The sequence below is a fragment of the Mastomys coucha genome, unplaced genomic scaffold, assembly GCF_008632895.1.
Source record: "Mastomys coucha isolate ucsf_1 unplaced genomic scaffold, UCSF_Mcou_1 pScaffold21, whole genome shotgun sequence".
Taxonomy (NCBI): Eukaryota; Metazoa; Chordata; class Mammalia; order Rodentia; family Muridae; genus Mastomys; species Mastomys coucha.
The window spans coordinates 89,141,476-89,157,323 of record NW_022196904.1 but is presented as its reverse complement, the minus strand read 5'-3'; the positions used below and the strand labels follow the sequence as shown (position 1 = coordinate 89,157,323).

Here is a 15,848-nt window from a genome sequence, read left to right as displayed (position 1 = left end):
TTTCGAAACCCACACCAGTCCTAGTTTTGAGGTTTCGAAGCCCACACCAGTCCTAGTTTTGAGGTTTCGAAGCCCACACCAGTCCTAGTTTTGAGGTTTCGAAGCCCACACCAGTCCTAGTGCCACTTTCTCTGGTTATGTCTCAAGGTGTAGTAAGCCCTCACCCTACTGCTCCAGCCATGCCTGCCTCCTGCCATACTTCCCACTATTAATGTCAATGAATGTAACCATGTAAGCCAAAATTAAACACTTTCTTTATAAGTTACCTTAGTCATGGCATTTAACACAGCAATAGAAAAGTAACAAAGACAACATAAATTGGTTAAATCTTGGTAAACTGGGACAGGTAATAGTCTAGTTTGTTGGGACTGCCAGAGCTTTTGCCCTAAAGTTCCAACAGTGTCTTTCCCAATATCAATCATTCTCCACTTCTCAGGACATAAACTGAGTATTTATGACTTTACTTAATGCTGCCACTATGTCTCCAGCATCAGATCATATCTGAAAGATGAAAGGGTTTAGTGTTAGGACCTAGGTAAAATATTAAGGCCTAGATGGAATGTTATGGCCTAGATGGAATGTTAAGGCTTAAGTAAAACATTAAAGCCTACGAAACATGTTAAAGCCTATGTAACAGTTACCTGACTAGTCTGCCATTATAAGGAAACTTTCTTATGTTTCTGCTGTTACTAGGAAACTTTTTAATGCCGAGACTGATTACATATCCTGTTATGTTCTGTGCTCTTGGAAACCAATCATGACAGAAATCAGTAGAACTGTTTTGTATAGTTACCCACAATAAGCTTGGACCCAAACTAACCACCTAACAGCACTTCCTGCACCTATGTATAAACTTTTATGATATTTGCCTTTATAAGCTGCCCCTGGGATGGTCCCCAACATAATTAAAACACCTACATCAATATAAGAAACTATCTGGAATAAGACTTCCATTTTAAGTAAACGCAGTGGTCTAGTAAGGTTTAAGTTCCCAAGACCTCCCTAGGAACAGACATCCTACTTGGCAGAAAGAGACATGTATGTGGGTAACTGATACGCTGGTTGGCAAGTTAAGACATGAATGTTAGACAGGTCCCATCCTAGTAGGCAAGTTAGAACATGAATATTAGACAAGGCAAGGCCCCTGTCACAGTTGAATATCCCAACTAATGGGAGCAGGATAAGTGTACAACAAAGAGATGTTCCTAAGGAAATATCTATTCCTAAATCCTGATTGGTGAAATAACTTGACACAGATGTTTATGAATTTGGGGCTTAAAAACCCTGTAGGATCTTAATTCAGAGTCAGTTCTCAAATCTGGACCATGGTTCTGGTCAGTGCTCATATGGTTTGTGTGGCAATTCCTAGGCCCCAATATTTACTCCACAGTACTGTTCTCATTTTGGAATGCAAGTGCAAATTCTAAACAAAGGCTTATGGAACCATAAAAGGGAGTGCTCCATGATCAGCTCCTCATGTTCAAAACATCTAGAATGCCTTACAAAACTCAAGAGAATAGTTTACCAGCTTATTATAAGAATGCAACTCAGGCCGGGCGGTGGTGGCGCACGCCTTTAATCCCAGCACTTGGGAGGCAGAGGCAGGTAGATTTCTGAGTTCAAGGCCAGCCTGGTCTACAGAGTGAGTTCCAGGACAGCCAAGGCTACACAGAGAAACCCTGTCTCAAAAATAACAAAAAAAAAAAAAAAAAAAAAAAAAAGAATGCAACTCAGGAACAACCAAATAGAAGAGATGAGTAAGGCAAGAAGTGGTGGGGAGGATGGGGCATCTGCTCTCTTAGCTAGTACTCCTCCTAGCACTCTGGACTCAGTGATTCAAGAGTTGTTGCAGAGCCCAATTTCTAGTCCCCTGACCTTCCTTCACCAGAGGTCAGCCATTAGTGAAAGGCAAAAAGGTCCACAGGCCATTCTGGTGACCAGCCTATTCTAAGGCTGTCCAGGAGTTTCACCTAATCAGAAACTCAGATGTGATCAAAAGGGGCTGTTATGAATAACAAAGAATACTTCAATAACTCAGGAAATTCCAAAGGTTTTAGGAACACTGTACTAAGAACCAGGGACAAAAAACAGATGTATTTCTCATAACATAATACCAGATCACAGTAAATCTGAAGCCAAGTTAATATAAACATGTGGTTTTGTATATGTGTATATATTACATATGTATATATTTTAGACAACAAAGAAGAGAAAGGAACTTCCTGGTTCTATAGTGGATGGCTATAATTAAAAATAGAAAAGAAAAAAACAAAAAGAAAAATCATTTCTAGTTAAGATATAAAAGCAAGGGGGGAAAAGACACAAAATATATTACTCTGAAAATAGCATATTTTTAAGATGAAATGATTTGTCTATCCTACATACAAAACCAGAAATTTTGGAATTAGTGTTGGGCTTCTGAAAGTATGATCAATAAAAGCTAATCACATTTCTGTATTTTAGCAAAAAGAATTTTAAAATAGCATAAAAAAAAAATCATGGACCATTAGCTTCCGGTAAGGCCAAGTAAACTCCAGCTATATATCTGATTAGCTCAGCTGAGTCTCAAACTTGCTACATAGTTGATGATAACTGTTAACTCATGATCCTCATGCCCCGATCTCCTCAATGCTGGGAATACAGACATGTACCACAAAGTCACCACTCAGGGAGACTCCCATCCTGCCACCAACATCTGAAGACGACTTCATTCCAATGGCAGGACTCATCGATATTATCATGTCAACCACCTAACAATCATGTCAACCACCTAACAGAAGCTCTTTTTTTTTTTTTTAAGGAAACTTCCTTTCAGCCATGATAACTTCAGATAAGTTTCTACAGTTGCTGTACATAACCTTACCTATAGCCGCCCACCTCCTCCCAGATGTCCTAAATTTGGTCTGGAAGGAATACCTCCCAAGCACCCCCATGGCAGGTAATGCATGCACACGTGTGTATGGCTGAATAAGCAATGTTCTTCTCATTCGCCTCCGAGCAGCCTAAAACATCTCTATTGTCACTCACATCCTCATAATTCAACTCTGGCCCCAGTAAAGCCTCACCTGACTGGTGTTACCCCCTTGCAATCTGCTGACTGAGCTTGTAATAGGAAAAACAGACAACTCCTGGGCTTTCAGTCCCAGACATTCTCAAGAGCAACAGTTAGAAGATGCCTGAAGAGATCCAGACACTACTGAGAGTTGAGGGTATGACTACAGAAGTGCTAAGAAGGCAAGAGACTGTAAAGAGCCACGCCTGGAGAACTGAAAGACTTAAACACTAGAAAAGCTGTAGAAAGCTGCACAGTTCCTAGCTCTGACTGCCAAGGAGTTAAGCACTAGAACAATGAAAAATGCCAATGCACTAAATTCAAGGTTACAGCACAAACTGCTGGATACTGGGCTAGTGCACTTTAGAGTCTAAGAGCTACAATCCTGAGAGCAAATAATCCAAGAGTAGCCGCACTCTTGCTCAGAGCTGCTCGCACTAAGAAAATTGTACTTTGCCAATTCATGATTCCCATTTTAAGCAAAAGAACCCTCAGCTGACTGGCAACAATACAGTCTATAATTAAGTGATAACTAAAAGCAAAGATAATCGAGTGGCCAACACTGAGATATTCAAGTGTTAGCGTTAGCATACAAGTATTTTAATGCAGCTTATAGTATCGCTCAATGACATAAAGAAAAGAGGAGCCTGGTCTACACAGTGAGCTCCAGGACAGCCAGGGCTATACAGAGAAACCCTGTCTCAAAAAACAAACAAACAAACAAACAAAAAGAAAAGAAAAGAAAAAAAGAGGAGCCATCTCAGAAAAAAAAAAGACAATATAAAAAAGAAAGGAAGCAATGTTAATTTCCCAAGTTTTAATCTACCCAGAGATTGTTTGAGATAATCACTCACATTTCTGAAATTCTCTTTTTAACCCACATACAAACTGAGGCTCAGAGAAGAGCCAGTATTTGAATCCAAAATAGGCTTGAACTGCTGTGCCCTTCAGGATCCAATGCCCCTTCTCTAACCCTGACTTAGCTGGAATTACACTTGATTGAGTGTTGACTGTTGGCTAATCTAGCTGTGGTGTGTGTAGCTATGATGAAGACGATTGAGTTGTGACAGTAGTCTACAGATGGAAAGGTGGCTATCAAGTTTTTACGTTTAGATGCTCATGGAACTTTAGGGAAATTAAAAAACCATGAAATTTACTAACAAATTTATTTCTCTCTGCTTTTAAAAGAAGACAAAATGCTAAACAATTTCCATCTTGTTGAACGATAAGATCTTGTTAAATTTAAAACAGAGTTTTAAAAAATAAATTACAGATGCACTGTAAACTCCTGATTCCATTCTCCACTTTTCTTCTGGGGCATATCTAGGAATAGAGGATTTTCTCTGAATTTCTTTAGTTAAATTTTTGTTGTTATTGTTTAAACTTAAAAATAAAATCCAATTCCTTTTTAAAGACCACTTTAAATCAAAACAAAATATTACATTTCTAATGTAAAAGGTTAATGTATAATCTTTTAAAATGTGAGTGCCTACTATATGGCCTTTAAATAGCATGCGTGATTTTCAGAAGTTTAAATATATACAATAGTGCAGAGGCCCTCTTAACAGATGTAAATGTGTGCTATTCTTTTCACTTCAGAGAGTCAAATTTAGCCACTATACTATTGATGGATGTTGAGAGTACAGAACTTGAATGCCCCCCTGTGGTGCTTAAGGCTTGGTCTCCAATATGGCACTTTTGTACAAACCTTAAGAGGTGGAGCCTAGTGAGAAGTCTTTGGGTCACTAAAGTTTTCCTTTTAAGAGGAACTCAGACACCTTTTTCTTTTGCTTCTTGCCTATGAGGTGAGTGGTTTGCTCCATCTGCTGCCTTTCCACAGGCCCACAGAGGCAAGAGCAAATAACTATAAATTAGATCTCCAAAACTGTGAGCCCAAATAAATCTTTTTTTCTTTATAAGATGGGCATCTATAGTAATCTGTTATAGTGATGTAAAACTGATTAACACAATAGGCTTTAAACTTTTAATTTTTTTATTGCACAAAAATGAAACATTTCAAAGAGAAAAATAACATGAGAAAATTCTTCATCAAAAAAAAAAACCCTTACATCAAAGAGATTTTCTAATGAGATAAGCTCTGGTTAGCTGAAAACTGAAATGCTTTATATCTGAGAAAATATTTTTCATTTACAATACTATGGTCTTTGTACTCCTTGGGACATTAAAATATGACCATCTTTATACTTTGGTAAGATACAGTACTGCGATGTCTAATCTTGTCAACTTGATGGGTTTTGGGATCAATTAAGAAACACACCTTTAGTTTGTGTCTGTAAGGGCACTCCCTGAGAGATTTAACTAAAGTGGGAAGACTCTTCATTCTAAATGTGGGCATCATTCCATGGGCTGGAGTCCAAGACTAAATAAAAAGGAAGAGGCAAGGTACGCACTAGCATTCACTTCTGTCTCCTGGAAACAAACATAATATGCCAACTACCTCATGTTCCTGCTGCCATGCCTCCCATGTCATGATGGACGAAACCCTCAGAGAAACGTCAAAATAAGTCCTTCCTCCCCTATGTTCCTTTTGTCACAATAATGAAAAAAGTAACTAATACAAGTTATTATTCAATTATTTCATTGAAAAGAACCTATACAGGATTGGTGACAATAAGCTCATACTGAATCTTTACCTCTTTTGCACCAAACCAAATCATTTTCTATTAACTGCCAACACCAGAGGGCAGCAGCCACAGTACTAACGAGCAATTTCAATAGTCTTCAGGAAGGCAGAAAGCATCATGAAACAAAGCACAGAGAACTGTAAGACCTCTTGTTGTGAAACAGTTTCCCCAAGATTGAAACACTGCACCTTTCAGGAGAGCTCCTTAAACAGGTGGGCAACAAAATTTAAAAACATTCCCTGAAACTGACCAGATTCTCTAGGCTCCTCCCTACCAGAGCCCAGCTGTAAAGATGACTGGAGACCAGACCAACTGCCTAGAAAAAGCAGAAACCAGCCCAGCAGCCTGAAAGCAACCTTCAACGGGCAGGTTGGGCTGCCTGCAGGCTGTGCAGTGGTCTAGGTTCTCAAGTTTTGTGAACTGCCACTCATGCTGGGGTTGAAATGGGTGATTCATCTGTCTTTCCAGTCATTTCTGCTCCTATAAGAAACTCCTCACCCATATTCTTGTAAGTACCCCCAATAAAACCCACTGGTTCTCCAAGTTGGACTTTGATGGTATCTGTACTTTGTCTGTCCTGGGTTTCTGAGCAGACTGTGTGTTCCATCTCCCCAGGAAGTTTTGTCATACAACACCTATGCATTTGGTTGTGCAGTCAAAATGAAATCCTATCTCCAACATGGATGACAATAAGGACATTGTGCTAACTGATATAAGACAGTAACAGGAGGCAAAGCACTCTATGACTCCATTCACATAAGGTACCCAGAATAGTCAAATTCTAGAAATGGAAAAAAGAATAATGGTTTTCTGGGGAAAGAGGAAGGAAGAAACACATTATTTAATGGGTATAGAATTTCAGCCTAGCAAGATGAAAAATTCTGAAGGTCTGTTCTACATTAATGTTGAGTATTTTTATGGCAGCTAATGAAGTATTTATACCCTTAAAAATGACCAATACCATAACTTGTATGCATTTCCACCACAATTAAAAAGTTAAATGCTGTTTTTTATCTTCTAGTTGATTTTCAAAAGAGAAAATAATATAATTACTAGGCTAAGATGCTCTAAATGTTGTTTACTTTAGCTCTTCTAGCATATATCTGTGCCATTTGAACAGATGAGTTCAAATAGTTTCTTACTTAAGCTTCATCAATTAATTATTCAAAATCAGGTCAGGTAATATTTTAGTTTGCTTCATTTCTGGTCAAAAATTTACTTACTTTTTTTTTAAGCTCAGGGTGGCATGCCTGCTAGGCAAGCACTGTGAGCTAAGCTAAACCCTCAAGTCCTATTGCCTTCCTTCCTGCTTCTGCTGACCTACCCACTCTGCATCTTTCCCTTCCTTCGGTTCTTCATAGGTTACTGCTTAATTGCCTTTCTGGTGTTGATAAAAATGACATTGCATCTTCACCGCATAACTAGTATCTTTAGACATAGACATTGTGTTCCATTATTTCTTGACACACTGTGGATCTAGTGCATAACTTATCAACCAAGATTTCCTCACAATGGACTCCTGCAGTAGTTATTACATAACAAATTTTTCTCACAGCACCTACTTATTTGTTTCTTCAACTTTAATACTCATATGTGTGTATACAGATACATATGTATTTATGTATGTATGTATGTATGTATGTATATATCTATTTGGTAGAGGAATCACTTTTTTCTTTCATTTCCTAGAGCTTATCCTTGTTTCTGTTGCTTTTTCACACTACCTTTTCTTATCTGATGATAAAATAATTTTCTAGGGCTGGAGAGATGGCTCAGAGGTTAGGAGCACTGACTGCTCTTCCAGAGGTCCTGAGTTCAATTCCCAGCAACCACATGGTGGCTCACAACCATCCGTAATGAGATCTGATGCCCTCTTCTGGTGTGTCTAAAGACAGCTACAGTGTACTTATAATAAATAAATAAATAAACAAATAAATAAATAAATCTTTAAAAAAATAATTTTCTATTTTTAATTTATAATTTTGAGGTTCCTAATGTTCCCATTGTATATATATATATATTATAATACATGTTTATGTATTTACCTATTGCTTTATCTTGTTCATATGAATTGTTTTCTTCATATAGATTGATACTTAGTTATTAATAACCACTGATTTTTTTTTTCTGGGAAGTTGGCATGAACTTTCTCTGTTTTATAAATATACTATGTTTCCTGCCAACATCTTCTTAACTAGAATGGTCAGTTGGGACTTCTATGTCTGCAAGTTATTGTTCTGAGGATTTTATTTACACAGATTAAGTTAATCTGTATAATTAAATTTAAATTTTTAATTTAATTTTTCAAAAATTATATACAACTATCGAATTTTAAAAAGTGCTACAGTTTATATGTGGTCTGTACCTCAAGGCCTCCCATTCCAAAGACTTGGTCTTCAGCATGAGGTATTGAGGTAGTAGACGCTTTTAAGAGTTGAGTCCTAGTGTGAGGTAACTGGGCCACCACCAAAGGCACTTCCCTAGGGAGTTGTGGATGAGTTCTAACAAGAGTAAGCCGCAATTTATAGAAGAGAAGAGAGGAGGTAATAGGAGAGAAGATTTAAACGGCAAGGCTCACTCCTCCCTGCTCTCTGGCTTCCTGCCTCACTGTGTAATCCCTTTTATATACACTTCTGTCATGACTCCATCAGCCATAAGGCTCTAACTCAAGCCAAACAAATGTGGCTGCCTGATCTTATATAAACAGAGCTAAATAAACCTCTTTTCTTTATACATTACCCAGGCTCAGGTACTTACTATATAATAAAATAGGCTTGAAGAATTAATTCACAGTCTTTTGTTCTGGTTAATTTGTTGAAAAATGTTCTGTAGTTAAACATCTGAAAATCACTGGCTTAGACTGACATCTTTTATTTCCTTTTCCAGGCTCTTTATAAGTCTAACATTTTCAACTTCATATTCTACTCTTTTTTAATACAGATCTACATTCTGAGACCAGAATGTTCTACTTACTATTTCTTAAATTGCCATGGCAAATTCCTGTCTCCACGCTGTTGTCAATGTACAGGATATTTGTTGTTGCTGTTTCAGTCAGCAGAGCAGTTCTGCCTGTGCCTCAGTCTCCCTTCCTTATCCACCCACCCATACTTTACCAGTGCTTAACAGCCTAGATATAAATTGCTTACAGAGAATTAAAATTCACATCGGAACAGAATCAACAGACAGTTGTGATGTTAAAGAACCCAGCTTTTAGGCCAGGACTGTTTGTCTGTAACCTGACAATGCATGAAAGCCCTGAATGAAAGAAATAGGAAGGAGGTATAAGCCTTACCCTAGAGCAGAGGAGAACGCATTGTTAATGGAGTGCTCTGTGCACAGCTGATGGGAGGACTGACCAATGGATTTATGGAGTTAGAGTAATAGCATAGCGCCACACAGAGACGGATGCATTTACTTGTTACAAGCTGATGCTGTTCAATGCTGTATGTTTTACTCTCGGTGATTTGGCTTTATAATCACCAAAAATCTATGGATTATTTGGCTTTTCTTATGATATACCTACCAAATGCCTGATTTAGAAATAAATCTATTGCATCTCTATCATAAACTACAAGTTAACAAAACAGTATTCTTAAATCAGTCATCAGTTTCTATGACCTTGAGTTGACCAATTCATTTTGAAACTAGGGAAGCCAACATACTAAATAAAAGCCTGGATGCTAGTAGAAGGTTGCATGCATCCAAGTCTGGTAAATCTGCTGATAGAAAGCTGGCCTATAGCAGCTACACAAGAGTACTCTGCCCCCTGTAAATCTGACTAGAAAGACAAAAAATAAAAAAACAAGAGTCTCATGCTGTTTAGGCTGGCATGGAACTTACTACGTAGCCCAGGCTGGCCTCAAACTCTAACTGCTCTTACTGTATCAGCCTCCCACCATTGAGATTATAGGCAAGAGTAATTATGCCAGGACTATGTTCTTGCACTATTTTCTTTTTAGCACTTACGTATACTCTTAATTGCTGAAGATCACTAATGATACATTATTGCTCTTCATTATTGCATCTGGTCTTCACATACCTTTCCAAAGATTTCTATGTACCCTAAGCTCCAACAGACACAAATGTGCTAACTACACACATTCAATTTTCCATCTTTCTGACTCTGTCTTCCCTCTCCATCTTAGCAAATCTGAATGTTAACTAAATGAGGAAGTTTAACATGAATAATATATTTTTTTTTCATGAAGACTTTTCAATGGACACCAAGCCACCAAAGCTAAAATTAGTAATGTTGCTTATTATGGCAAATAGCAAGTTGCCCTGAGACCAATTTATAGCTTATCACATGCTTCATCATCTTTAAGAATCAGCAGCACTATCGGGATTTCTTGATTGCTATTGATCAGAGATTGAGCTAAGACTCTCAGCATTAAAAGACTATATGTACGGTCAATGTATAATGAAAAACTTAAATTTCATTTTGTACTCTAAAGTCTAGTGGCCTTGGACTTAGCCTAGCTTACTTAAATATCAATCTACAGTAGATAAATCTTTGTTTCTCAAATAAAAGCATTATCTCCCATTAAGAAAGCATTATCTCCCAGTAATATATAATTAATAAAACTATTTAAATCTGTTTTTCTATTAAGGCACTTATTACTTGTTCCCTACATTTTATTTGGAAGCCTTTGTTTTATGCTCTTATGTTCACTGAGGCATACATTTATTTCATCTTCTCTGTCATGTAGGCTTTCCCTGTTCTTTTCATGTACATTTCATGTTCTCATAAAGTCTTCCTAGACCATCCCACTTCATGATCACTCTCACTTTTGAACTCCCATAAGCACTGAAGGATGGCAACCTTGTTTATTGCTACTATAACTGTTGTAGCATTATTTTTATATGCATTTTTACAGTTCTTAAATATTTCAGTATATCTTGGCAGTATCTAGGCACAGCACAGACAACAAGTATTAATTCATTCAACTGGGATATTTATTAAGAAAAACACAGACAACGCCGATACTGAAAGAGGAAAGAGTGCCACTATTTTTAGTGTGGTGCACAAATCAGCAAAACTGGTATCAATCCCCTGGAAGCTCACTAAGGCTGTCAGGCCCCACCTGGTCAGGCTCTGTTGTCTAGTCAGAAATGCCTCTTAAGATTCCCAGATGATATGTTAGCACTTTCAGGTTTGAGAAACATTGGTTCAGGCTCTAGAAGAATGATTAGAAGATCTAAGAAATATATAACCCAGTAACACCAAATACTTTATTGTAATTGCTTATTTGTTGGACTTCCTTATTTACTAACTAAAGACTTGCTGATGGCAAGAACTCTTTCTATCTTTCTCACCACCAGTATTTCCTGGCCGGCCTAGAACACTCAGTATTTAGGTTTTTGTTTGCTTGTTTGTTTTGTTTCCCTTCTATTAATTAGATAGTTCTTCTGTATAATATAATCTCACATACCTCCATACAAACCCCTTAATTCAGCTTAAGTCAGTTTTAAATGTGCTGCCTTCTCTGTTTAGCAGTTGTATCTTATGCACTTGAGAAAACAAACACTTGGATTACCATCCCACCCTCCGAGAAAGCCTCCAAGAGCCTCTTCTACAAGTGAAAAGGATGCATTTTAATTCTAGCTTTCACCAACCCACCCTATATACCTGCACAAGGGGAGGGAGAGAGTAGAGATGGTATCAGCGATTCTGAAATTCCTAAGCAATTCCTAAATATCTGGTCAGAATCTGCCTTTTAAGATTTGAGAAGTAATGGTGCAAACTCTAGACTAGACTATTCTAGATGTCTATGACCACAATTCTTTGAATAGGATACTTCCAATAAATAACTGCCGGTAAAGGAATGAAATAAGAGGAGAACCCTTTTCACATCCAATAGCTAAAGGTGATACCAGAAAATAAGAGTGAAATAGATTAGCGAGTACCTAGCCAACGATTACCTAGTGACAGGGGGTGGAAACACACCAGAGCAACACCAAAGCAGATAGTGAGTGGTTAGTAACGTTCAAGAAACGTACCAGAAGGCACTTTCAGGTTCTGCAGAGAAGGAAGTCAAGGGAGAAAGAAAGAGGAAAGGAGATGGATGCATATACACGGAGTAGAACTTACAATGATGAGGATGAAGTATTTTGACAATGAGAGGTGATAAGCACTGGAAGGAAAGGGGCAGCAAGGGAGGAAGCGGGGCTGCGGTGTGCCTACCACAAAAGAAAGCGACTGCAGATATCCCTGCCCAGCCCAGACCGCCTTGGGGAAGCAGCCCCTGCAGAGGTGAGAGGCATCGCCCAACTCCACTAGCCCTGCGCTGGCTGGAGCCATCTCCCCAGGAGCCTGCAGAGCCCTGGGTGGGTACCGGAAAGGGCGGACTGTGAGAGGGTGGGCAGGAAGAGGGGAGAGATGCCGGGGTGACCAGGTACCCACCTTGTCCCAACGCAGCCACTGCCCGATGGCCGTGTCTAGCTGGGGGTCCCCAGTGAGGCAGGGGGCGTGGAGCAGGTTAGAGTTCAGGTCATCATCTGCGTTCTCAGCCATTGCAGACACACGGGTTTGCGGGTCCGAGGGGCGGGCGAAGACACCGAGTCCAGGGGGCTCTAGATGCGCTCACCAGGATCCAGAAACCCCCTCCTTGACGAAGGGCATCGGAGACCAACCACGAGCTGTTCAGTCGCCGCCAGCTCCTGCCGCAGCTTCAGCGAACCGGGAGAGAGGGCGGAGACAGGACAGCCGCCTCCCAGCAGACTAGCTCCGGAGCTCAGCTCGAACTGACTGAGGCGGGCATGAAGCGAGAGAACAACAACAGTCCCAGATGTCTGGGTCGCCGCCTTCGCCCGCGCCGCCTTAGGCCCCGCCCCCGCGCCGCCCGCGCCGCCCCCGCCCGCCCGAGTGCCCGCGGCATGAGGCGCGAGCCCGGGAGCGCGCGCCCGTCCCCTCCGCTGCCGCGTTGACTGTCGGCGGAGGCACCGGTGCACAGCTGGCTTTCTTTTTGTAATGCCGTTTCTCAGCTGTCCTTCCCTTCTCACCCGCCCCACACTCGCACGTGCGTCTCCACCTGGTGTCCCAGTCGTCTCAAGCAGCCCGCCTCGGCACTCACAAGGAGAGTCCCCGGCGCGCACAGGCCCCACCCTCTCCGCCTCGGGGCTTCGTCCTGCTTGAGATCCAAAAGTGGCGCCCGTGAAGCCTCATGGGAGTTGTAGTTTTTCCCCGGTTCCCCCAATTCCGCACACCCGTTGCCTTCTCTTCCCTCAAAGAGAAAAAGCCCCACCCCATGGCAGTTCCCCGACGCTTCTTATCTTGTGCAGTGGTGGTCTCCTGCTTTAAGGTAAAAAAGGAATGTCGTAAGGAACAACGGTATCTATTTGGTGCTTGAAAGTTTACCAGTCGCTTTTTGTCATTTCATCCATACTGTGTGGTAGGTTGTACGTGTACTCCACTCCTACTTTACACAGAGGTAACTGAAAGGCAAACCGAATTTTCTGAGCAGTAGTGTTCCTGAGAAATGAATGCGGGTTTTAGTCTGTCCCATTACCTCAGCAGGCAGTTGGTTTTGGTCAGCTGCAGCAGCAGAATAGAGGTAGAGAGAATATAATGTCTGGAAAATAGATAAGAATGTTGTCACATGATGGGTCAGCATTAACCCTATTTTAAGAATGTACCAACATCATAAAATACATGAACCAATACAAGTAGGAATACAGAGAAAGAAAGAAAGAAAGAGAGAGAGAGAGAGAGAGAGAGAGAGAAATGGATATCCCCAAATGGAAATAATTTCTTCTCATCTTTGCTTTCTTTCTTCTATAAAATGTGTGCCTTTCAGGTCTCATTACTTGAGGCCAGAGAAATACTGAATCCTTATATATAGACCACTCTGCTTTCTTTGTTTTTGAAGCAGGGTCATTCTGTGGCTTTGGCTAGCCTTGAACATGATATACACCAGGCTGAAATTGAACTCGCAGAGATCCACCTGCCTCTGCCTCTTGAGTGTTGGAATTACAGGTGGTGTGCACCACCACACAGTGCCAGTCACCCTCACTTTCTTGGTGTGATTTGACCAAGTATATTAAAACTCTTCCTCAACAGCTTTTTGTTCTTGTAAGGAGTATATAATATTTATAGCATGATGGTACAGTAATTGAAAAGATGCTTTCAGAGTGTTTTGAGGCTCACAGATAAAAGACATAATAAATCCAAAGTATTCCTTTTATTTTTTAAGACATCATTTGTTCTAATAAAATCCAAACTACTAGCATAAAATAATTGTACTGAAGAGTTTCTAGAAAATAATATATCATTGTTAGGAGTCACAGTGTTCACCTTAAAAATTGAGTGCTTCAAAAAGAAGTGTTTATAGGATCCTTTTAACCCCATAAGACTGGGGAACAACCATGTTTCAAGAAAGAAATTGATTGTCCACTGTAATCAGAATTATTATACAAAACAAATATTAAGCATTCACTATCTACTAAGAATTGTGCTAGCTGGGCTCAGGAGGATGGCTCAGCTGTTAAATGCTAGGCTCGCAATCAACAAGACAAGAATTATACTAGGAGCTGATATTACAAGAATGTAAATAATTATTTCCTTCAAGAAGTAAAATCTGAGGCTGGAGTGATGTTTCAGCTGTTAAAGCTAGGGTCACAACCAAAACCCCCAGAAGTAAACTCTGGAGAGATAGAATATGTGCAAGAATGTTTAGTCTGTGATAAAGAGCTTGCTGCAAACAGTGGGAATGAAACCATCGAGCAAGAGGGACCTGCACTGGGATTTCAAGAACAAAAAACCAGCAAACTGAGAAAAAAAGTAGAGGGCATTTGAAATTCGTTAATGAGTGATTCTCAAGTCCACTGGGAGGTTGTTTAAAATATATTTCATATTACTGAACATAAATTCCAGCAATTCTGAGTTTTGATATGGCCGCAGTATCTCCATAAAAATTATGACCTAGGTGGCCATAATCAAAACATATATTAGGGCCAACAAGTTGGCATCCTCTGGAAGTGTATTAAGAGATGCAAATTTCCAGTACTTAATAAAGTTCTACTGAAAGAGATTTACATTTTAACAAACTTAGTAATTAATATCTAAATATTCTATGTAGTAGTTTTATGAGACAATTCTTTTTAAATACCAAGTAATAGTACCAAATCAGCAACTTTCAACATATGAAATTATATAGGACATGTAGTAAAGACAGGAGAACACAGGCTCTAGTTAAATACTCCTTTCAACCAATGTTTCCTTACGTGTATCAGTAAAATTCTAAGAGATATAACTGGTGACCTGAGTCTTACCCAACAGGTTAGGCTTATTGTTTAGACATTGAAAGGTAGCTAAGGAGACCCTCAATTCATTCAATCCGAGAACATTGTTTAAGTATGTCCAGAAGGGGGAGTCGGGAAACTCTCAGAAGCGTTCCATTTCTATTGGGGTTCGTCCAAAGGATCCTGTGTTTTTACTGTATTTTTATTTGGTAAAAGTTTGCAACTCTGTGATTATGAAAGTAAGTTCTTGGTTCTCAGAACAGAAATGCATTCTGAGAAATGAATTGTAAGACAATTTTATCATTAGGTGAACATCATAGAGTGGCTATAACATCATTTTGTGAGCAAAATCTTATGAGACCACTATTGCATAGGCAGTCCTCTTTTGACACAAATGTGACATTGTACATAATTGTATACTATAATCAATATGCATGCATTTTTGTTATGCCATATGCATATATCAATTTTATCTGTTGTATATATTTATTGTTGTATCATTGTGTCAGTCAACTTTCCATTACTGTGACAAAATGCCTACAATAAGTCAACTTAATAGAAAAATAAGGTTAATTTGGGCCTACAATGTCATAGGCTTCAGTCTGTGGTCATTTGGCTCTGTTGTTTTTAGATGTGTGGAAAAGCAGTCTGTTACAGCAAGGAGTAAAAAGTAACGATGCTCACCTCATGGTGGCCAAGAAGTATGAGTTAGGAAGAGGCTTGAAGGTCATTCAAGGACATGTCCCAGTGGCTGGTCTACAGTTTACAATGGAAGCCCAAAGAAGTTGGCTTTGATAATGGTGAAGGAATGTACCAGCTACAGAGTAGATAGATTTACTAGCAAGAATGAGAGCAAACTTGAGATGAGGGGGGGGTGAGGTTGTGGGGGTCCCTTCTTCCATGTCTTTTAT

The 15,848-nt window shown here is 39.6% G+C and overlaps 1 protein-coding gene across 2 annotated transcripts in view; it reads right to left on the bottom strand.

Annotated features, from left to right (window-relative positions):
* Pgm2l1 (phosphoglucomutase 2 like 1) overlaps positions 1–12,828 on the bottom strand; it is a 50,849-nt gene extending 38,021 nt beyond the window's left edge. Inside the window, exons 1-2 of one of the 2 annotated variants that reach the window (XM_031387524.1) lie at positions 12,729–12,824; positions 12,101–12,445 (exon numbers count right to left, since the gene is read on the bottom strand). In XM_031387524.1, coding sequence (XP_031243384.1) covers positions 12,101–12,211 — 111 coding nt within the window. In that variant the 5' untranslated portion in view covers positions 12,212–12,445; positions 12,729–12,824. Of the gene's footprint in view, positions 1–12,100 lie in introns of both variants that reach the window. The other variant, XM_031387522.1, reaches the window with a different exon arrangement.
* Between the last annotated feature and the right edge of the window lie 3,020 nt (positions 12,829–15,848).